The 20,708-nt window shown below is 47.6% G+C and overlaps 7 protein-coding genes across 9 annotated transcripts; 2 read left to right on the top strand and 5 right to left on the bottom strand.

Moving 5' to 3' along the window:
• The first annotated feature begins 84 nt into the window (after window positions 1–84).
• LOC117585689 (BTB/POZ domain-containing protein KCTD3) lies at window positions 85–2,836 on the top strand. Its single transcript, XM_034275304.1, has 2 exons — window positions 85–337; window positions 439–2,836. The coding sequence occupies exons 1-2, from the start codon at window positions 273–275 to the stop codon at window positions 2,636–2,638; spliced, it is 2,265 nt and encodes a 754-aa protein (XP_034131195.1). The 5' UTR covers window positions 85–272; the 3' UTR covers window positions 2,639–2,836.
• Window positions 2,837–3,348: 512 nt separating this feature from the next.
• On the bottom strand, window positions 3,349–7,869 carry LOC117585688 (serine-rich adhesin for platelets). 2 transcript variants are annotated; one of them, XR_004573931.1, is made up of 9 exons: window positions 7,596–7,869; window positions 7,250–7,390; window positions 7,060–7,190; window positions 6,578–7,000; window positions 6,373–6,513; window positions 5,701–6,311; window positions 5,354–5,639; window positions 5,133–5,216; window positions 4,943–5,020 (listed from the first exon to the last, which is right to left on the bottom strand). XR_004573931.1 is itself a non-coding variant. In XM_034275303.1 (8 exons), the coding sequence occupies exons 1-8, from the start codon at window positions 7,736–7,738 to the stop codon at window positions 4,233–4,235; spliced, it is 2,664 nt and encodes an 887-aa protein (XP_034131194.1). In that variant the 3' UTR covers window positions 3,349–4,232. The 2 variants fall into 2 exon arrangements, 1 of the variants encoding a protein (XP_034131194.1); XM_034275303.1 differs by lacking the exon at window positions 5,133–5,216 and having other exon boundaries at window positions 3,349–5,020; window positions 7,596–7,738.
• A 438-nt stretch (window positions 7,870–8,307) lies between these two features.
• LOC117585484 (alpha-2-macroglobulin receptor-associated protein) lies at window positions 8,308–9,890 on the bottom strand. The gene is made up of 5 exons (XM_034274978.1): window positions 9,602–9,890; window positions 9,331–9,546; window positions 9,067–9,277; window positions 8,629–8,993; window positions 8,308–8,566 (listed from the first exon to the last, which is right to left on the bottom strand). The coding sequence occupies exons 1-5, from the start codon at window positions 9,821–9,823 to the stop codon at window positions 8,438–8,440; spliced, it is 1,143 nt and encodes a 380-aa protein (XP_034130869.1). The 5' UTR covers window positions 9,824–9,890; the 3' UTR covers window positions 8,308–8,437.
• Window positions 9,891–10,199: 309 nt separating this feature from the next.
• LOC117585011 (meiosis-specific nuclear structural protein 1) lies at window positions 10,200–11,881 on the bottom strand. Its single transcript, XM_034274251.1, has 2 exons — window positions 10,954–11,881; window positions 10,200–10,888 (listed from the first exon to the last, which is right to left on the bottom strand). The coding sequence occupies exons 1-2, from the start codon at window positions 11,839–11,841 to the stop codon at window positions 10,337–10,339; spliced, it is 1,440 nt and encodes a 479-aa protein (XP_034130142.1). The 5' UTR covers window positions 11,842–11,881; the 3' UTR covers window positions 10,200–10,336.
• Window positions 11,882–12,182: 301 nt separating this feature from the next.
• On the bottom strand, window positions 12,183–15,398 carry LOC117585010 (dipeptidyl peptidase 3). Of its 2 annotated transcripts, none has more exons than XM_034274248.1 (4): window positions 14,668–14,903; window positions 14,287–14,593; window positions 13,336–14,227; window positions 12,183–13,277 (listed from the first exon to the last, which is right to left on the bottom strand). In XM_034274248.1, the coding sequence occupies exons 1-4, from the start codon at window positions 14,853–14,855 to the stop codon at window positions 12,277–12,279; spliced, it is 2,388 nt and encodes a 795-aa protein (XP_034130139.1). In that variant the 5' UTR covers window positions 14,856–14,903; the 3' UTR covers window positions 12,183–12,276. The 2 variants fall into 2 exon arrangements, with proteins under 2 accessions (XP_034130139.1, XP_034130140.1); XM_034274249.1 differs by lacking the exon at window positions 14,668–14,903 and adding an exon at window positions 15,319–15,398 and having other exon boundaries at window positions 12,184–13,277.
• A 484-nt stretch (window positions 15,399–15,882) lies between these two features.
• LOC117585456 (E3 ubiquitin-protein ligase HRD1) lies at window positions 15,883–18,893 on the top strand. The gene is made up of 6 exons (XM_034274943.1): window positions 15,883–16,398; window positions 16,465–16,521; window positions 16,584–16,772; window positions 16,836–17,739; window positions 17,806–18,017; window positions 18,078–18,893. Exons 1-6 carry the CDS (start codon window positions 16,273–16,275, stop codon window positions 18,576–18,578), a joined length of 1,989 nt encoding a protein of 662 aa, XP_034130834.1. The 5' UTR covers window positions 15,883–16,272; the 3' UTR covers window positions 18,579–18,893.
• Window positions 18,762–20,675, bottom strand: LOC117585461 (JNK1/MAPK8-associated membrane protein). Its single transcript, XM_034274950.1, has 6 exons — window positions 20,492–20,675; window positions 20,291–20,424; window positions 20,008–20,220; window positions 19,766–19,938; window positions 19,577–19,711; window positions 18,762–19,513 (listed from the first exon to the last, which is right to left on the bottom strand). The coding sequence occupies exons 1-6, from the start codon at window positions 20,591–20,593 to the stop codon at window positions 19,362–19,364; spliced, it is 909 nt and encodes a 302-aa protein (XP_034130841.1). The 5' UTR covers window positions 20,594–20,675; the 3' UTR covers window positions 18,762–19,361.
• Window positions 20,676–20,708: the final 33 nt, after the last annotated feature.

Raw genomic sequence — 20,708 nt, 5'->3', positions numbered from 1 at the left:
CAATGAGTATCAGGAGATATCGATATGTTATATTGCGGAGTAACTCTGCGGTCACACTGTTCAGAGTATAAATAAATAAATAAATACAATTAAATTGCACCCCAGCAGCGCTTCAAGTGGCACTGAAATCTCGTCTTGTCGTTATCTTTGTGGCTGTTTGTGGCTGCCCGTTCGTTTAGTTGCAGTTGCGGGCCAACGCTGAGAGGGAAGCCACACAAATAGAAGCAAATTAAAAACACTTATCCGCTGCTGCGGCAGCTTGGGACTAGGGGATGTCCTACTTTATGCATACCACTGCTATCAGCGACTTGGTCAATCTCAATGTGGGTGGTCAACGGTAAGCAAAGCAGAAACTCAACAGATTACGATTCTCGATGCAATATGCGAATGATGCTGATGACGCATGCAATATTTAACGTTCCGTTCCGTTTCCTGTAGATTCTCTACGTCACGGCAAACGCTTACGTGGATACCAGATACTTTCTTCACGGCTCTCCTCAGTGGGCGCATCTCCAGCCTGAGAGACGAGCACAATGCCATTTTTATTGACCGCGACCCGACCTTATTTTCCATCATTCTCAACTACTTGAGGACCAAGGACATCGATATCAAGAATTGCGAAATACGCGCCCTGCGACATGAGGCCGAATACTATGGGATAACACCTCTGACCAAGCGTCTGGCGCTCTGCGAGGATCTGAATCACTCATCCTGTGGCGATGTGATATTCTACGGATTCCTGGTGGCTCCGCAGATGCCCTCTAACGAGGCGGTGCAGGCAGCCGTCGACGTCGACACATTGCCTTCCACATCGGGCAATGGGGTGGGGCGACCTGGATCCATGGTGCGGGTGCCAGAGCCGTCACGGGCCACACACTCGCGAAACTCTTCGTGGGATCTGCGTCTGGGACGAACGGGTAGCGGAAACGGCAACGCCAGCGCCAGCTCCAATCCCCCAGCTCCCATGCTACACTCCCGGAATCCTTCCCTAGACTTCATGCGACACTCGCGAAACTCATCGGCGGATCTGAACAAGGTGTTTAAAAACGAGGTTGGCATGGTGTTCAGCCCCACCCAAAGTTCCCATTGGGTGGATCCGCTAAGAGTGCAGATCATCAAGGCTCATCAGAACTGGATAGCCGTGGCCTACGCCCACTTTGTGACCTGCTACCGCGTGAAAGACTCCAACGGATGGCAGCAGGTCTTCACATCGCCACACATTGATGCCACCATTGAGCGTATAGCGATCAACTCCAAGGTAAACACATCGACGGCAGAGCCCATACCGAGCAAGATGGTTGCCATTTCGTATGGCAGCCAGATAAGACTGTGGAGCATACAGGATGGTGGCCAGAAGACGGACGTGGGCACCTTTAATCTCAATGTGAGAGTGGAGTATCTGTTCTTCATTGGCAGCCAACTGGTGGCCCTGTCCTCCTCCGGCAAGATTGGAGTGTGGCATGCCATGACCCAGCACTGGCAAATCCAGGACTTGGTCCCAGTTCTCTCGTTTGACTCTGCGGGTTCATTCCTGCTGCTTGGATGCAACAACGGCTCCATATACTACATAGACATGCAGAAGTTTCCACTCCGCATGAAGGACAACGATCTGCTGGTCACCGAACTGTACAAGGATGTGACGCTGGACCCCATTACCGCCATTTCCGTGTATCTAACTCCGAAGACGTCAAGCATTAGTGGTAATTGGATTGAGATCGCCTACGGCACCAAGTCGGGAGCGGTGCGCATTATTGTCCAACATCCGGAGACAGCTGGGCATGGACCACATCTCTTCGAGACATTCTTTGTCCACCAGAGCCCCGTCACCAAAGTGATGCTCTCAGAGAAGTATCTCGTGTCGGTGTGCAGCGAATACCATCATGTGCGCACCTGGGGTCTGACCCGATTCCGGGGAATGCTCTCCACCCAGCCGGGCTCCACTCCGGAGGCCTCTTTTAAAATTGTCTCACTGGAGGCCACCGACTCGAACTACAGCTATGCGGCTGGCAATGATTTCGGTCCCTACGGCGACTACGACGACATGATCTTTGTCCAGAAGGTCGTGCCCGAGACGGATCAGCTGTACGTGCGTTTGGCCTCGAATGGGGATCGCGTCTGTGTCATCCGGTCTGTGGACAGCTCTACCATATCAGCATTTTGTGTACACGAGTGCGAAGTCTCGTCGCGCATGGGATCAAGATTTATACTCACTGGCCACTGCAACGGTGCCATTCAGATGTGGGATCTGACCACCGCACTGACGCTGATCTCCAAGGATGAGCCCCGGCAGAAAACCAACGGCGGACCCGACGCCAACGAGCTTCTCCGCCTACTTGACCAGTGTGAAATCAGCAATTCATCATGCTCAACACCTTGTATGTCACCGTGTCTATCAGTTGTGGGCAACGGCACTGGAATGGCCTCCTCTATAGCTCGCATGAAGGCCAGCAATATTGCATTGTTAAATCGGGAGCCGATCGTCGCACCGCCTCCATCGCCACAAGTGCAAGCCATGCCGCAGCTGCCACCAGTGGCCGCAGGAGTAGCCGCAGTGGCAGTAGCTGCTGCTGCTGCTGGTCCTGGTGCTGCTGCACCTGAACCAGTTATACTTCCGATGCCCGATGCCAACAATGAATGAAACGTGGAAGCGGCTGCTTGTTCGGCGCTTGTCGGGCGCGTTTCATCATTCACATTTCATAGGTGTAGCATGATCTTCGACTTTCAATTTGTATTCCTGCAGTTAATACTCTGCGCCCTCATCTACATGTGGGTGACTCGACTCATGCAGGCCACAACCAGAAATTGACGACATTCGGCATTTAACTATTGAAACAAATAATCTCTATTTGATCTGTGCTCGATGTGTCGATGTTGCAATGTCCAGAGAACCTGTGGATCATAAGTACACTAAGAAAATTGTAAAAGCCCTTTGTTCTAGTTACAATTATTCGAATTAGTTAAAGTTTTCCTAACCCTATAGTTAAAACAATATATATTCAGAGTATAAGACTTCTGCAAGCGATCTATAAACTCCAACACCTAACGCTATCTAACATCAAGGTGGAACGAAGGGGATTCAGTATATAATATAGAATACTTTCTTTGTTCCACCCATTGTCTGGACACCGCATTGTTTTGGCAATCTATTTTCTAGATTATAATTTGTGATTTTTTTTAATTTTGTCAAGTGGAATGCACTCTCTAATTGTGGGATCGAGTTAGGTATGCGTGCACTGCTGTGCAGGAGAGATCCGGTATTGTTGTAATCCTTAAACCACATCCTATTACCATATACATATGAAATACCGAATAAACATTACATATTATAATAATAACAAACGTCAATCATATTTTGTGAGTCATCAATAATTTATTGAACATTTTATCGTAGTTTCTTGTTGCTTGAATACTTGGAAGTGTTTTGTTTTCTCTAACATTTATCAATACAAATACAAATACTTGGCTCATATTTCCTGTCCGTTCTCGTGTAAGTTTCAGTAAAGTAAAAAGCAGCAAAAACGCCAAAACATATAAAAATATATATCTACATATATATAAACTATATATGTGTTAGTAGGTAGTAGGTGTACTCTTCCCCTCTATATCCGTCTAAATATCATTGCCTTAAATAACAAGCAACCCAACCCAATCCAACCCGACGCTTGTGCTTATCAATTTAAACAAACGTCGCGTCAAGTGGCGCGCAGCTCTTTGTTCTTTGTTCTGCTTGCAATTTGCATTCAATTTACCTAAACTAGGACGCACTGGTACTTAGATAGAATAATCATATTGTAGATATTGGAGTATATGTATAGGGAGCAGCAGCGATATACCCTCTCGACTGTTGGAAGTAGCACAATTATTTGCCGAGCCGGGGGACATACATATACAAATAGTTTGTACACAAAGTTAACTTAGGGCTAGGGGGCTATCTTCTATATATGTACTAAAGAGCAAACCGATATGAAGCTGTGTGTGCCATTTTGGATAGATACTTAGTACTTGGTTACTACTTGGTCTGCAAGTCCACGTACCATGGGTCAATGGACCTGCAGCCTAATCTAAGACTGTCGCTGAGCGAGCGCTGTATGTATGTATCTACGATTTATGCGTTTCTTTATGAGTGTGCATCAAATGAATGATATGTGCGTGAGAGATTGCTAAGCAAAGAAAACATCTGATGATGATGGGGAGACGGAGATCCAGCTCACTGGCTACTGGGCTACTATGTGCTATACGTGGAAGTAGTCATCTACTAGCAACTGCTCGCTGGGCGTGGATGTGGAGGTTGAGGTGGCTGTGGCCCCGCTCAATGGACTGCTCGCCTGCGTGTCCGACTCCAAATCCAAATCCGCTTGAAGTGGCTCATAGGCAGGCTCTACGAAGCCGCTCCCGCCCCCACTACTCGTGCTGGTAGTCGTTGTGGTCGTTGCTGTGGCTCCCGTGGTTAGGTAGCACACCGACTCATAGTTGGGATCCGTTTCGCTGCCCGTTCCTGTTAGAGACTCGTACTGGGAGGATATCGGTGTGCTGGTTGCCACCGTCGACGAGTTGAGGGACAGGGAAGTGGATGTCGAAGTGGGAGATGTTAAAGTTAAGCGGCTGCTGTTCGATGTGCTGCCCGGGGTGCTGGCAGCTACATTCTCGGCTATTCTCGCATAGTGGTCCGTTTCCGCAGTTTTTGTTTCCAGAATGCTGGCATAGTTGTGATTGGCATCGGCACCTGGAATAGTGCTGTAGCCTCCAGCATCCCCGCCAGTGGGTGGCCGTTTTTTCTCCAGCACCTTGGCATATCCATCGTCCGAGTGGGCACGACTCTTGAGCACCTCATAGTTTGGATCATAGTCGGACTTCTTGGCATCATCTTCACTGGGTACGGGATGCAGCTGCAGTTGCTCGTAGCCTGGATCGTTGTTGCTGTTTGACGGAGGCGGCGGCGGTGGCTGGCTAATAGTCTCATAATGCTTTGTGCTTGCGCTGTTCCCAATTGCTGTCGCTTTCGTCACAGGCTGGGCAATTGCTGAAATGGTGGCGGGAAAAGACAACAATAAGTGGACAGTTTTTGGTCGAATGGAAGGCATGAATGTATCTTTTGTGGATTGTTTGATGGGTATCCTGGATGCGATACTAACCACGGCTACTTCCAAATAAAAACTCGTGAAATTTTCGTCGTTTCAACTGAACAAATACGAAAATTTCTCATTTTGGCAATTCGACTAAGTGGGGAAGGCACAAGGAGAGACAGATAGATAGATAGGCATATTAGGCATTGGGCAGAGATGAGATTAGCCGCAGGTTATAGTTTAGGCAAGGATCAAGAACAGGGTCGGGAGTCAGGTAGCCTCTGCCTTACCTCCTTCGTGCTGGCGCTCCTTCTGCAGCATATTGGCTGCATAGCAATCCGATTTGCGATTCTCGTGCATAAGCTGGCCATCTGCTGGGATCGTCTCGTAGCCGTGATCCTTTGCCGAGTAGCTGTTACTGCGCACGCGACCCCCCTTCTGGGGATCCACAAGCAAAGCTGCCGCACTGTCCAACGGGCTCACTCCCAACGTATCCTGCTGCTGCTTGCGCGTGAGAATGGGCGAGCTATTTTGCGACGTTGGAGAGTTTCGTGAGAACTTGTGTTTCTTCATAACCTAAAGTGGAGTGCAAAACGACTTAGAGTCAAGTACTAACCGAAGCTTCAATGGATTTTACCTTGGCATACATGCCCTCGATGTTTTTATTGCCTTCGGCGACGCCTTCCTTTGAGGGACTGAGACTTTTGCTGTGCTTACGATGTGGAGATGCCTCGCCAGATGCCTCTACGTCGTGGCCATCGCCTCCAGCTTCAATCACCGAAATGACCGAGTTACGGCCAGAGGCGAGGTTGCTAATGCTGCTCGCATGCAGATGGACACTCGACTTTGGCGTTGGTGGCAGCGGCGAGTTTGCCTGCCGCTTCTCCGGCTTGGGCGAGCCCAGATTACACACAGAAGTGCTAATATTCGACGAGGACGATGCCTGCCGTGAGTGCATCTGGGCTCGCAAACTATCCACAGGCGGTGGAACGGGCCCGGCGTGATCAGTTGATCCGATGTTGCTGTTAGTTGCCCTCAGAGCTGCGCTATTGATGCCACCACTGACCCCGCTGAGAGCAGAGTTTGTCGCTGGCAAGCTGCTGCTGTTGTTGATTTCAACGGCCACCACTATAGGATTGTTCTGCATGGGCTGGATTTGTGCGTATGTTTCCGAGCCGCTGGTATAAATTTCGGCGGCATTCGTTGGGTGCCGATTGTTGGGATCCTCAATGGCGGCATACGTCTCATCTAGAGTATCCAGAGATTATTGTTACTTGCATCAACATATTATTATACAAAGATTACGAACCTGAATCATCGGATACGGTGGCATAATGAGAGTCATTCACATCGCGTGCCAGCGAGGCATTCCTGTTCGTGGACTTGCCCGGCGGCTGCTGTGCCAGTATATTGGCCAGCGGCTCTCGCACGCTAATGCTTGTGTAGCCCTCTATGGAATGGTTATAAAAAGTTTTAGTATTTACATACTCCTTAGGGAGTGGGTGCACACTCACTTGATGAGTCCTGCGAGTCACCACTAAAGTGCTGGTTGGCAATGGGCGGCGTCATGTAGGGCAGATCTTGGCTTGCTGATATCATGCCCGCAATGGCCGATGCTGCCGGAATTTCCGCTTGCGCTGGCGCAGCGTCATTGTGGTCTCTCGAGCCGTCGCTATGCTGCGAGCTGCGATGCAGGTGATCGGCACTCTCACTGGATGTGCCGACTACGACCGCAGCCGCTGCAGCAGCAGCAGCTCCTTGGGCCGAGTGGGATGTGGACGGTGCATTTAGCTGGGCATAGGGGTGCTCAGTGGCACGAACTTTGGCATAATCATGCGGTAATCCCTTGACACGCGAATACGGTGAACTGACATCATCCGCCTGGCTTATCGAGCTGTGCTGCGAAACGCTTGTCTGCTTCTTAAGGCTTGGCTGGGCTGTGGAAACGGTGACAAAGGTTAGACACTCAATCGAATCTGAGCGAGTTTCCACATACGACTTTGACTACGAGCATTGCGTGCATCCACAAACTGTTTATCCGCCACAGTCTCGTATAATTCGGAGCCATTATCGTTGCTCTCGGCCACAGGAATGTCAGGCAAACTACGATGCGCCGCCGTACTTGATCTGAAATTGCGTTCATGATTCATTTTCCTTGTGGTAAAGAAATAATATGTGGGACCTACCGCTTCTCCGAGTCAGCATTTGAGACAGTCGAGGCATTCAGCTCTGCCTGGGACTCACTGTTGCCCACCAGGCTGGTAACTACAATAACTTCATCCGGATTCTTCAGCTTGACCATGCCCTCCAGTCCAAGCAAATCATTTCTGAGAGTAAAGAGTAGAAAAGAGAATGGGGGAGTAGGGGGGACGAAGGTGTAATTAGTGGCATTAGTGCATCCAACTGTAACTGGGCGGCAGAGAGAGATCGACTTTCACTCTCTCGCGGTGCCTCATGGTAGCGAACCTCGAGCTCTCTGAACATTCGGGGGCTCCACTCCTGCACACTGAATGACTCCTAAGACTGACTTACTTTGGTATTTTCTTTTTGCAGCAGAGACACGCGCCTAACATTACAATGAGAGTCAGCGTCAAGTTGAGCGTCACCAGGAGGTACGTGTAGGAGGTGTTGGCTTCCAAGCGATACTCCGAAGTTGCCGTCTCGACCATGCCCATGCTTATACCTATGTCTATACCTATACATATGCACTATGTATCCATTAAACACTTTTCCACTTATTACTCTACTAATTTTCCACTTATACTTATCAGTTTGTTGTTTAACATTTCTACTAGGGCCAGTGTGACCTCGGAATTATCGCTAAAATATACCGTCCGACCCATAGAAATATACCAAAACTAATATACGTTTACACTTACATATACTGCAAATATACCGTAGTCTTGAATCATATTCCTCGACTTTGATATTCTATTTAATATTACTAGCTTTGCAAAGTCTTTTAACACTGAAACAATAATTTAATCCAATTGAAGAATCTATTTGGCTTATTATAAATACTCCTTTTTTTTTTGGATTGTGAACCTTATAACCTTATATTTTACAATTTTATATTTTAATTTTTCATTTGATGGTCAGGGCATGATTATATCTGAACTGATCAAATTTCCACCTAATTGGATCCGATTTCGAGGGTGGAGACTCACAAGGAGTCGATTGCGATGTCATTCGCACTTGTAACTGAGAATTATACTGAGAACACGGAATAGAAAAACATGGAAAATACATATGTTCATTAGTTTTTATTTCATACAAAATATTTGGTCTCAAAACTATACTTAACAATTGTGCTTGACCTCAGGTTGGGCTTAATTCTAATTTATTCGCTTGGCACGTTTAATGATCATTTCGGATCATAGCTCTGCATGCTTGAAAATTGTCTTTTCAATGTTCTCCTGCAGTTTTTCTACTTTGCGAGCTTGTTTTTTCAGCTGGTCCTCCATATCTTCGAAGCGGTTGCTCTTATCCTTGTGCTTCTCATCCTACAATATGAAAAATATATATAAAATATCAATTAGTTTTACAACAATCCCGGCTCTTATACCTTGTACTTCTCCTTGTGAAGCGCATGCTCTGCGTGCAGGTGTCGCAACTTCAGCAAGCGACTCTCGAAATGATTCAGTTCGGTTTTGATGGAAGCCAGTTCCTTGACCGTGAAATTGCTTGCCTGAGCAACGCGCCACAAGCCCTGAACCTTGGGCTCAATAAAGTCTTGGCTGTGCGGTCCAGACGACACCAGCCGCTCCAACCTGTCGTAGTGATCCTTGATTCCAACATGATGGCCACGTAGAGTATTCAGATCGTTCTCAAATTTCTTTACATTCTGATCATGGGTCTTTATCTCGTTTTCGTTGGCATCATTATTCGAAATCAGATTGTATGTGTCAAGGTCTTCAGTGTTAATGGCATCTAAATGGAGAAGACAAATATGAAAAACAATCGTTGTTTTAACATGTCAACTTTTAACTATGTCAAAACATACTCTCGTGTTTATCGGAGTCCACAGAGCCAATGTTTTCCAGCAAGCTGTAGTAAACATCTACCTTATCCTGATGATGCTCAAACTCTTGCTTAAGGGACTTTAATTCCTCAGACGTGAAACCGGAAACTTCGGCTTTCTCCCACAGCCTATTAAGTTTCTTATCTTTAAAAAGACTTTTATTTTTATGCCGTTCCTCGGGGTCGTGGAATTTCTGTGAAGGGTAAGAGCAATAAATCAACCTGTTGAACTCAATAAGGAACATACTTTGAAGGGCTTGATTTTCTCCGCATCTTCAGTCTCGTCAAAGTGCTCCAACAGGTCGTAGCTGCTCATTATGCCAATCAGCTTTCGGCGCAGTTCGTTTTCCTTCAAACCATCCTTGTCCTTGTGCTGGGAGTTGAGCTGCTTCCAAGCGATCTCCTCTTTGTCGTGGATCTTCAGCTCCATATACAACGACTTTAGCTTAGGCTCCGTTAAACGCTACAAACCACACATAATTGTATTTCTAGTATCCATGTTATCATTTCTCACTTACATTCTGAGCTTTCGACCACACAAGATTCAATTTGGCCATGCGGAATGGGCGCTGTATTTTCTTAAAGTCCGGGTCGTACTTCTCGTCCGCGACTTGCTGGAAATGCGGGTCATTGGCCTCCCGGCTGTACTTCTTGCTCTGTTTCTTATCAGCATCCACGCAATGGCTGCCTATAAGTAAGGTCAGTGCGAGCACCAAACAAAGCTGCACAAATTTCTGCATTTTTAACTTTTTGGCCCGGAAAAATGCACATGCAATTTTTTTAGCTGCTGACCTGGCCAAACAGTTATTCTAAAACCATCGATGGGACTATATGCAGTATCGATGATTCTTATCGACCATCGTAAGACTTTGAAGTCTATAAAATCACAATTAATCACTCCTTAAAAGATAAAAAAAAACCAATATAATTATGAGGAACCGTCATCCAGAAAATGTATCCATCTTTGGCCAACCTACACTATTTTGTCATTGTTTTGCTTCGCTTTGCTTTTTGATCATAAGTAACCGCAAATGATTCTACTCATCGATGCAAAAACACGATGTTTTTGTGCGATTAGCAAAACTGATCGGCCTTTTGTTTTAAAAAAAGTGTAAATTATTGGTCTTAAATTAATTATTTAATAATAAAGAGTAAGCAAATTATATCTTAAATTTCTAGCCTGAAAAGTGCCTATTGAGATAATAAATTTTGTCACTGCCAACAGTTGGGCAGCAGACAGCACAATAATACTGCTAGCAGTCTCCACCTCCCAGGCGGCGCTGCTGCTGCTCCTGCGAGAGGCCGAAATACTCGTGCTCTGCCTTGGACAAGGCATTTTTGGGAAGATAGGGAAGAACCGTTTTGGGCACGGCGGACAGCATACGGAGACGTTCGCTCTCCTCAAGGGCATGCCGTTCGTCTTCCGACTTCTTTTTCATCATGGAGTATTGGAGATGTTCGGCCGTGGCCTCGGCACGCCTGACGTGGTTGTCCTCAATCATCGAGAGGAGCGTGGCACCATGCGCCTTTCGCTGTCGGTACGCCTTCAGTTGTTCCTCTCTTTCGATCTCTTCATTATTGCTAGCAAGCTCTTCTTGCCGGGCGGTTAGTTCGTCCCGCTTCACCTTCAGCTCGTCCAGCTTTCGTTGCTGTATTTCGAGGTGGTACAAATCCATTTCCTGTTTCGTGCGTTCCCGCGACACTGCTTTCTCCTGTACCTCTTGGCGAAAACGCAGGTCCGCCCTGGCCTTGTACTCGGCCTCCAGTAGATCCATTAGCTGACGGTCTCTGATTCGTTTTGAGTTCTACCACAGACAGATAATAATCTTAATGTATGGAAGGAGCTAAAGCGAAGACTCTGTGAACTCACCTCCACTTGGAAGAGCTGCTGGCCAATGCGTGTACTAATCTCCTCATGTTTGCGCATCAGATGTACTCTCTCCTCTTCGAGTTGGTTCTTTCTGTCCTCAACGTCGGCCTGCGTCTCGAGCAGCTTTCGTAGTTCTTCCCTTGCCCGGGCCTTTTCCATTTCTTGGAACTCCCTTTTTTCTTGTATAAACTGAAGAGTGTTCAGACGATCCACAGCCTTCTGACGAATCCTCTCCTCCTGCTCGGCTCTGTCCTCCTCCTCGATTTGCTTCTGCCTGGCATTGCTAAGCTCCCGCTGCGAAAATTTCTCTGCGGCCTCCTGCTGGCGGCGTAGTCGGTTTTCTTCTATTTGAAGAGCGAGTGACTCACGAAGCTTACGCTGCTCCTCCTTTTGGGCCAATACTTTGTCGTCCTCCTGGGCCAGCTCCATCAGCTCCATGGCGGCTCTCTCCTGGCCCAGGGCTCTGGCTCTCACAGCCAGACTGCGGGCCTGGCACTTCTGCGCCATGCGGTCTGACAAATCCTTGGCAATCGCAGCCGATCGCAGCTGTTCCTCAAGCGTGCGCAACCCCTCGCAATCGTTGCGGAGTTGCTGGCGCCGCTTCTTCTCCAAAAACTCGGCCCGCTTGATTTCCATTAGCTCGTGGGATATGGCCGCCTTTTCGAAGTTCTCGCGGTGCATCGGATTCTCCTTGGACAGCTCGTCGCTTCTCTGCAATGTCCCCAGCTCGGCCATCAAGTTGCGTGAATAGACTCTGCTCTGAAAGTCGAGATCCTGCGGTACTCCGCTTGAAACAATAAATTTAGGTTTTCCGCTTATAAAAATGGCTGGAAAAGCGTTTCTGCCCCAAGTCCGTTGTTGGGCACCGTCTCCTGTGCCGGTCGTCATGGTTCAAAGTAACAATAATAACAAACGCAGGAAAGAGAAAAAAAGTCAATAATATTAAATACAAAAAATATAAATGAAGGCGTCAGGCAAGCTTTTATCAACGATCGCTTACTCAGATTTTGTGCGAAGTTGCAAATAGTCTCAGGTGCAGGCAGACAAAGGTTTTATTATAGAATTCCCACGCTTTGTTTATTATTATTTAAATAATGATACTCCTCGTTTGCGCCTCGGGGTGAATGGCAGATTTCGATCAAAGTTTATCGTATTACCAATTCGATATACATAGAACTTGATCGAATTTCGAACATTGACCAGTGGAAAACTGCAGTAAACAAATTTCAGTCATCAAATAACTTAAAATGTAATTGGTTTCTTCCAAAGTAATCAAAGATGATGAATTTCTAATATTAACGAGCGATCGAAATGCTAAATTTTCTATTTAGAAAATGCAGTTGGAAAGTATTGTTTGTCCTGCTCAACAATTTGGTCCAACAGATCGTCAACGTCCGTGGTGGGGTAACGCTCGACCCAGGACTGAATGTAGCCCTCGTGGCTGGCCTCGTACGTCTTCAGCTCCACCTTCTTGTCATTGACCTCCGTGTTGGCCTGGACGAGTATCATGCGCGGCTTCTTGTGGGCCAGACAGATGTCACGCCACTGGGCCCATGGATGCGAACCACTGTCGTTCACCTCCGAGTAGTGTTCGTACATTTTGGTGGCCGCTTCGATGTCGGCCGTGGACTTGTACACCTGCAGTTTGGTGAGGAAATCCCCGAGGGCCTTCTTGCCGACCGTTTCGATCTTGCTGCGGTCCAGCGTGAGCAACAGATCCTTGCCCTTTTCCGTTTCTTCGACGGTGACCAGACCCTCGCCCGCCTCTAGTAGCACTTTCATGATGACAAATCGGGCACGCGAATGGGCCTGCTGCCATTGCTTCGACTTTGGATTGTACATCTCGAGGGCCACACCCATGCCATTCCAGATGAGACTCAGCCAGTTGATGTAGATGATGTTGTCCTGCTCAACGGCATCCTTGATGCCGAATATCTCCAAGATATCCCGCTGAAGAGACAGATAGAGGCCCACAGCCTCAGCACGACACTCCTCGTAGGAGGAACCGATGGCACCAAACTTCGTGTCATATGTTTCACCTGGCAGATACCACTTGTCGATGGTTTCGCCCGTGATAAGATTCTTGGTGCTCTCCTTGTCGAAGTTGTAGACACCGTTCTCATCGATACGGAATAGCTTGCCACTGCCATGGCCCAGCAGCTCGTGGAGGCCCACTTGCACTTCAAAGGCCTTCACTTTGTACTCCTTCATCAGCGTTTGGTCGTCCTCAGTGAGGAATGGAATGGGATCCTTGCGATTGATGTTGGCCAGCACATTTCCCAAGGAGACATTCTTGAATCCCTCATCCTGGCGGATCTCGTCATCTATTGAGAGAGGAAATGTCAGTGTTTTGGGAGGATGGAATGTATTTAGAATCCTTACAGTTTGGTATGTTGATGCCAGCGGGCACTCCGCTGCCAGCAAAGGTGAGCACATCGAGGGAGGTAAAGTCGGGCTTCAGATACGAGTCCTTCTCGTATGGCTCCGTCCAGGGCAGATACTCCAACAGCTGCTCGGCCCGATCGACCAACTCGGTGAACTTTGCCGAGCTCTCCTTATTGACCATGGCGACGAAACCCTCGAATTCGGCACGCCCACCGGCCGGGTCCCTGTACGTCTCAATGAAGCCAATGTAGGTCTCAATGACGGGTCCCTTGTCCTTGATCCACCAACGAGAGCCGTTCTTATGCTCATCCAGCGAACCTTCCTCAAAGGATTTGATGTAGTGCTCGATCATCTTGGCCTCATTTTCGTTGGCAGCATACTTCTGGGCCTCCAGCAGATTCTTGTTAACACGCTGCAACAGCTTGCGGTAGTCGCCGCGTGTGACACGGAAATTGTTGCCCTTGTACTCCTCGAGCGGCAGCGTAATGCCATCCTTAAGGGAGTCGGCCACCGAGCCGAGCTTGATATCGTAGATGGTCTTGCCCTCCTCCTTGATCTTGAATGTGCGGCACATGTACGGCTCGATGCGCTTCGATGTCAGCCATGAGTTGACAATTTCCGAGTCCTCCTTGGTGCAGTTGTCCGACCAGTAGGTCGTCACGCCATTCGGTGCAAAGCCCAAGATTTCGTTACGCGATTCCAGCGCATAAATAAGATTCTTGACCTTCTCGTAGATCTTGGCCACACGCTGATTGGCCTCAAAGGCACCCGAGGCGCGCACAATAGCCTCGAACTTCTCTGGGGACAGATTCGGCAAGATCTTGCTATCGCCCATGCCCTTGTAGTTGCCGGCATTGGCGAACACGCCACAAGCGTACACCACAAAGCCCTAGAGTTGAGCAATACATTAAGGAATAATATTGAGAATGTTTTCTTTCGTTTTCTCACCGTGAACTCTTCCTCAGTGACGCCGGCTGCCAAGGCCTTGACCTTCAGTTGTTCCGGTTTCTCGGCCACAAAGATGCGATGCAGCAGGGAGAAGATCAATGGCGCCTCGGGACTGGATTGGACGAGAGCAATGAGTCCGCCATCCCACGACGCCTTGCTAAAGTAATGAGCATAGAGCTTCTCCTTGTCGGTCAGATTCTCAAAGGCATTCTTGCACTCCAAATCGGCAATAGGCTGAGTATTTGGCAGCACAAAGTGCGACGTTTTGCTTGGCATCTCAGCGGTTTGTGGAAGATTTGCACTCGAACTGTAAAGATAGCAAAACCACAATCACATTTATGTATCTACATCCGATAATATAAGTTTAAACCTGCGGAATACCTGTGGCGAATCAACTGTGTCGCGAGCCTAACAACGTTTGTGGGGGCACCTCTGGCTCTAAGCGGGCAGGGCGTAACGCTGCTGGGGGCGTTTAGCGTAAGGCTGAGACTGCTGCCGGCACGGATACGTATGTGGCAAAGCCTGTTCAGTTGTTGCCGCACCCTCTGAATTCTTTGTAGCAAGAACATGACTTTGAATTTTTGAACTTTATGCAAGTTCGGTCGAGTGGAAGACGGAACCTACGTGTTAACAGGACGGGGCATGTGCTTGGCCTACTGCTGTAAGATGTAAAATTCTACTTTAATTTCGAAATTAAGCCAAATACAAAGAACATGGAAACTTGATGATTGTGCACTTTTTTCTGGGGCTCTTGCAGGTGTTCCACACATATGCATTGTTGGCATTTATGCGGGAACCTAATACACATGAATATATTAACTATATTTACGTAAATATATAGCGAAAATTGCACAAATTGAGCCCGAAAACCTGTGGAGCAAATGGGGCTCCAGCAGGAAAAATGAGGATGCAATGGAGGCCACTCTATGCCGAAACTAATTGGTTAGTGTTTTGCAAAGCAGAACTGAGGCCTTCCGCCAACAAAGGGGAACAAAAAACAAACGAAAAATAGTAACTAGCGTGCGTACTAACCTTGTAAAAAATTGCAGAAGAATTGCAGAAAAATTAAATTAAAACAAGTGCAAGTTGTACAATAAACAGAGTGACCGCGGTTTTATCATGTCGAATGGCCCCTTAAAAATATATAATTTTTCTTTAAATACTGAAAATATACCGTTAAAAATAAAATTCTGCTTATGGGAGTTTCGACACCCTATTATTGTCTTTGATATATCTTAAAATCACGAAATCGCATTCTCTCCAAACAAGAGCAAACAAGAGAGAAACAAGAGCAAAAAATTGGCGGATTTTAGATACCTAGAATATCTCTAGATCAAGATAAATAAATATGGTATATGAATAGGTAAGAGCATTTCATTCTAACGTAATTTCAAAAGAAGCTTTCAAAACGAAAGTTTAATATTAATTAAGGGATATAATGAAAATGATTGTTTTAGCCTCGTGAATCCTAGCTAATATTAAATCGAGGAAAATGTTTTAAGATTTACGGTATTATTTTGAAAATGATAGGTATATTTTTGAGGGTCTTGCGGTATATTTGATCGATAAATCCGCGGTCACACTGTTAGGTACGTACTACGTGTAATTATCGGTAGTTAAAAATAAAAATATAAATACGCTACTAAGGCACAACCACTCACAATTCCAGGATAGAAAAATTAGATGGCAAAGCAACCCAGTTCGTTCGGCTAACAAACCCAACTAAATTCCAGCTTCAAATAGAGAGACGGCGACCTTTTCAATTGTGTCGTGCCTGTGACCGAGTCGGGTCTCTGTGACCAGCCTGAACACAGTCAGCCCCTCGCAAGACACTGCTGGGGGGAAGAGCGGAGCTGCTCCACATATATTTATAATAGGAAATAAAACAAAAACAACACCGAACAGCAATAACCAACGGCAGCCAAAATTAATATCTTCCTCGAAACAATCAGCCAGCTGGCTGCCTTTGCGACCAACAGCGAGAACATGCAGCTGCTAATATCATCGGTCTGCATGGCGCTGACCAGCGCCGTAATTGGCAATGCATATTTCCAGAAGCAGCAGTTCTATCCCGCTGTCGTCTACATCACCAAATCCAATGCATCAATGGCAGTAAGTAAAACCTCCCCTGCAGTCACCACTTCTCCGGTTCTTAAGTCTTCCTCCATTTCATTTCAGGTGATTTACATTCAGTTCTTTGTGATTGTTTTCATGTTCGGTAAACTGCTGCGCAAGGTGGGTGCTATACTTTAATGCCGGAATGATCGGACCATCAGTGATGCTAATTTATTTTTCAGATATTTCTGGGAACGCTGCGTGCGGCTGAGTTTGAGCATTTGCTAGAACGCTTCTGGTATGCACTCACCGAGACCTGTTTGGCCTTCACCGTGTTCCGAGATGACTTCAATCCACGCTTTGTGGCCCTGTTTACGGTGCTGCTGTTTCTCAAATCATTCCATTGGCTGGCCGAAGAGCGCGTGGACTATGTAAGCTAAGCAGGGGATGGGGAAACCCCTTCATGGCACACACTAATTTCGTTTCTCTTTCAGATGGAGCGCTCGCCAGTACTCGGCTGGCTGTTTCACATACGCGTCGGCAGCCTGTTGACCATGCTGGGTATTTTAGACTATCTGCTGCTCATACACGCCTACAATTCGACATTGGTGCGCGGACCTACAGTGCAGCTGGTCTTTGGCTTTGAGTATGCGATCCTGCTGACGGTCATTGCCAGCACGACCATTAAATATGTGCTGCACGCCGCGGAGATGCGCACGGACACGCCCTGGGAGAACAAGGCAGTGTTTCTGCTGTACACCGAACTGGTGATTGGCCTGATCAAAGTGGTGCTCTATCTGCTGTTCGTGGTTATTATGGCCAAGATCTATGCCCTGCCGATGTTCGTGTTCCGGCCCATGTTCTTTACCATACGCAATTTCCGGAAGGCTCTCAACGACGTGATAATGTCCCGACGGGCCATACGCAACATGAACACACTGTATCCGGATGCCACGCCCGAGGAGCTGCGACTGTCCGACAACATTTGCATCATCTGTCGCGAGGATATGGTCAATCACTCCAAGAAGCTGCCCTGTGGCCACATTTTCCACACCACCTGCCTGCGCTCGTGGTTCCAGCGCCAGCAGACCTGTCCCACATGTCGCCTCAACATTTTACGCACTCCGGCAATCAACTCTGTGGCCATGCCCCGAGCAGCCGACGATGCTGCAGCAGCTGCTGCTGCGGCTGCTAATGGTGGTGGTGGTGCAGCTGGGGCTAATGCTGCCGCAGGCGCAGGCGGCCCACAGCAGCCAGGAACAGAGGATCCCAATGCTGTGGCGGCTGCTGTGGCTGCAGCTGCAGCTGGACTGGACCTCGATGGGAATCTGGGAAGAGCCAGGCGGCCAGGTGGAGTCAACGTGCCAGCTAGTTTCACGGAACTCTTCGCCGAAGCCAGTGAGTTTTTGAGTTGCTCTGCCCCCCACCTAGTAGATTCGCTACAAAAAAAAACGTTTCCCTTAGATCGCTTGCCGAATGGATTGCCCAACCTTGGCATACCTCGACCGCCGATTCCACCCATGCCCATGCTATTCATGATGCCGCCGCAATTTGCCTACTTCACCCCACCTCCCCTACCGCCGCCGCCCATGCCCCAGGATCTATCCACACTCAGCGATGATGAGCTGCGCGCCATGGAGGGAGACCAGCGCAAGCATATAGAGCAGCGCCTCAAGGTAAGTTCTCACTCTCTGGCTAACTTCCATTGGGTCTAACGCACTTTTGTTGCTCTTTAGTTGCTGGGAAACATTCATCTAATGCTGGACTCGGTGGGGATCATGATGAACCAGTACCAGACACTGACGGCACGCTTGCAGCTAGCTGCAGGGCCCTCAACATCCACACCAACTGCTCCTCCAGCGACAGGTGATGCAACAGAAAGTCCTGCTGGTGTTGCTGCAACTGCAGCTGAGTCTTCATCGTCATCGGTGTATGACATGCCCAGTACCTCGGCGGCAGCTAGAAACCAGCAGGAAGAGACTCGCCAGCTTAATACTACTGTTGGAGTGGCCGTGGTCGCAGCTGGCAATGGTGTAGAGAAAGTGACTATTGAGGATCTGGGCGCTGACGAGGATGATGTACCCAGCACGGCCACAAAAACTGTGAGCCTAGGCAATGCCGAGGCGGAGGTCGATGAGAACTCCTCCAAATTGAATGAGCTGCGAGAGCGGCGCTTGAAGTTCTTGCAGGATAACAACAAAGCGGCAAATGGCAGCGAAAAGGCGACAACTGATTAGAGCGATTCCCAGAGGAACTGAACTCAAAGCGAACAGCAGTAGCAGCAGCAGCAGCAACGGCAGCGACAGAAGCCACAGCGACAACATGCAGATCTGATGAACACAGCACCTCCAGTCTGCCTCCAATGCCATCCACCAAAAACAAAACAAATTTTATATTCAAACGGATGGGATATATGTATATTGATTTTGTTCTTTTCATATGCTCTGCCCATTTCTGTGTGCTCTTCTTCCTTGGAACCTCCTGTTCCTTGACTCTGTTACTTTTGTATGGCTTGCGATTTGGAAATTTAAATATAATGACTAAGACGACTACGATGCCACCACACACACCCCATCCCTCCCACACACACACAAACACACACACCTCTTCCCTCAACCCCACCCGACGCATGCACATGTGGAAGGAGAAGGATGGATGGAACGAGATCTTATTGCAGCGCTGTGCGGCATCCAAAATTCAATATGTAGCAATACTATATATTGTGTAAAAACTATTTTAGAGATGGGAAAACTGATGATTTGTATTTAATATTACTATATGTGTATAATTAATGTGAAATATAATTAAAAAACGAAACGTGAATTGAGAATGGGCGTTACGATTACCGATAAATATATTTAAACTCTACCTACTACTTACGTACAAACTAAGTGCAAAAATAAATTAAATGACACGCACACGCACGGCACTTCACGGTATACTACACGCTACACATAGATAACAACAGTCGACCGTCTGGCCCCGCGGGTATGAAAGATTTGCATTTGCATATTGCCGCATCAAATTCGCGACTCCAGCTCCCGGAACTCGCCAGGGTCGGTGAAACGAACGGTCAGTATGTAGAACAGTGTTGGAAACGGCACAAGACACATGAAGGCATAGTGATAGTTGAGCGAGGATATCCCGTAAGCCAACAAAAGCCAATGTACAGCTGCAAGAACAAGCAACAAATTGAATATTTTAATAGTTAAACTCGAATGATGTTTCTACTTACAAATGATGACCACATTCTTCAACTCCCACACTGAGGAGCAGACGAGTGCCTTCAGGGTTTGATCCAGTTTAAGGGAATAGTGTATGGCATTGGCCACCATCGAAATGGCCACGCTCAAATACGGAAACGAGTAATCTGTGATGAAATGAAATATTAAGATTGGTTTTCTGCTCGTTTAAGCTAACTTACAAATCAAGCCACAACCCAGGGCATGGACAAAGGTAAGCAACGGCAGGAAGTAGAGGGCCGAGTAAATGGGCGCCTTGCTTTTGCCACGCACATCCAACAGTTTGCAGACGACGGGGCGCATGAGAAACATGTTGACCAAACACAGAAAGTAAAAGACCAGCACAATAGTTTGCCTACACAATAAAACGGAAACGTATAAAGTTTATAGTATCTAAAAGAGCTTTTAGAGTTCGTGTACATACAGCGGGTAGACAGCCTCTTGGGTGCAATAGACGCGCGCCTCATAGTTGGGACTGGGATTGTAGAACAACGTGTACCAGTCGGTGAGCTTGCGCACCTCGCACGCATACAATCGGAACTCCCACACCGGCTCCATGAACAGGGTGGCCAAAATGGCAGACAGGGCTACTTCCACAAACGCGCTGGCTGTTAGGATCAGCTGCTTCCGGGAAAATCTGAAATTGGCACAGATTATAGCTGCTGCAAAACGCACATCCCATCCCATCCATAGAGGCGTTTTCTCACTTGCGGTCCTTGGCATCCATGTCAATGAAGAAGCAGTGCATCATGAGCGGCAGCATCGTCATAAAGCCCAGATATAGCCACGAATATGTGCTCAATTCGTCTCGACATGGCGAACAGGCATAGCTCTCGTTTACCTGAAAAATGGGACGTAAGAAAATATACAACTGCAGTCATTGCAGGTCTACGATAATGGTCACACACCCGTGATCCTCGGGGACAGACCCCGCAGTGGCTCCAAGTGTCATTAGAAAGCAGCGATCGTCCGCAGTAGGCGCCTGGGCATCGTTCCAAAGCGTCGTACATTTTTACAGAACCAGCAGGTTCGCACAAAAAATAAACAAAGCCACTTGACTATGTGTGTGCCACATTTGAGTGTATGTGTATGTGGATTCAGTAGGACCGTGAAAATATCAACTAA

The sequence above is a fragment of the Drosophila guanche genome, unplaced genomic scaffold (genome assembly GCF_900245975.1).
Source record: "Drosophila guanche unplaced genomic scaffold, DGUA_6, whole genome shotgun sequence".
Classification (NCBI taxonomy): Eukaryota; Metazoa; Arthropoda; class Insecta; order Diptera; family Drosophilidae; genus Drosophila; species Drosophila guanche.
Note: the sequence above shows the minus strand (reverse complement) of the source record. Positions and strands in the feature narration are given on the sequence as shown.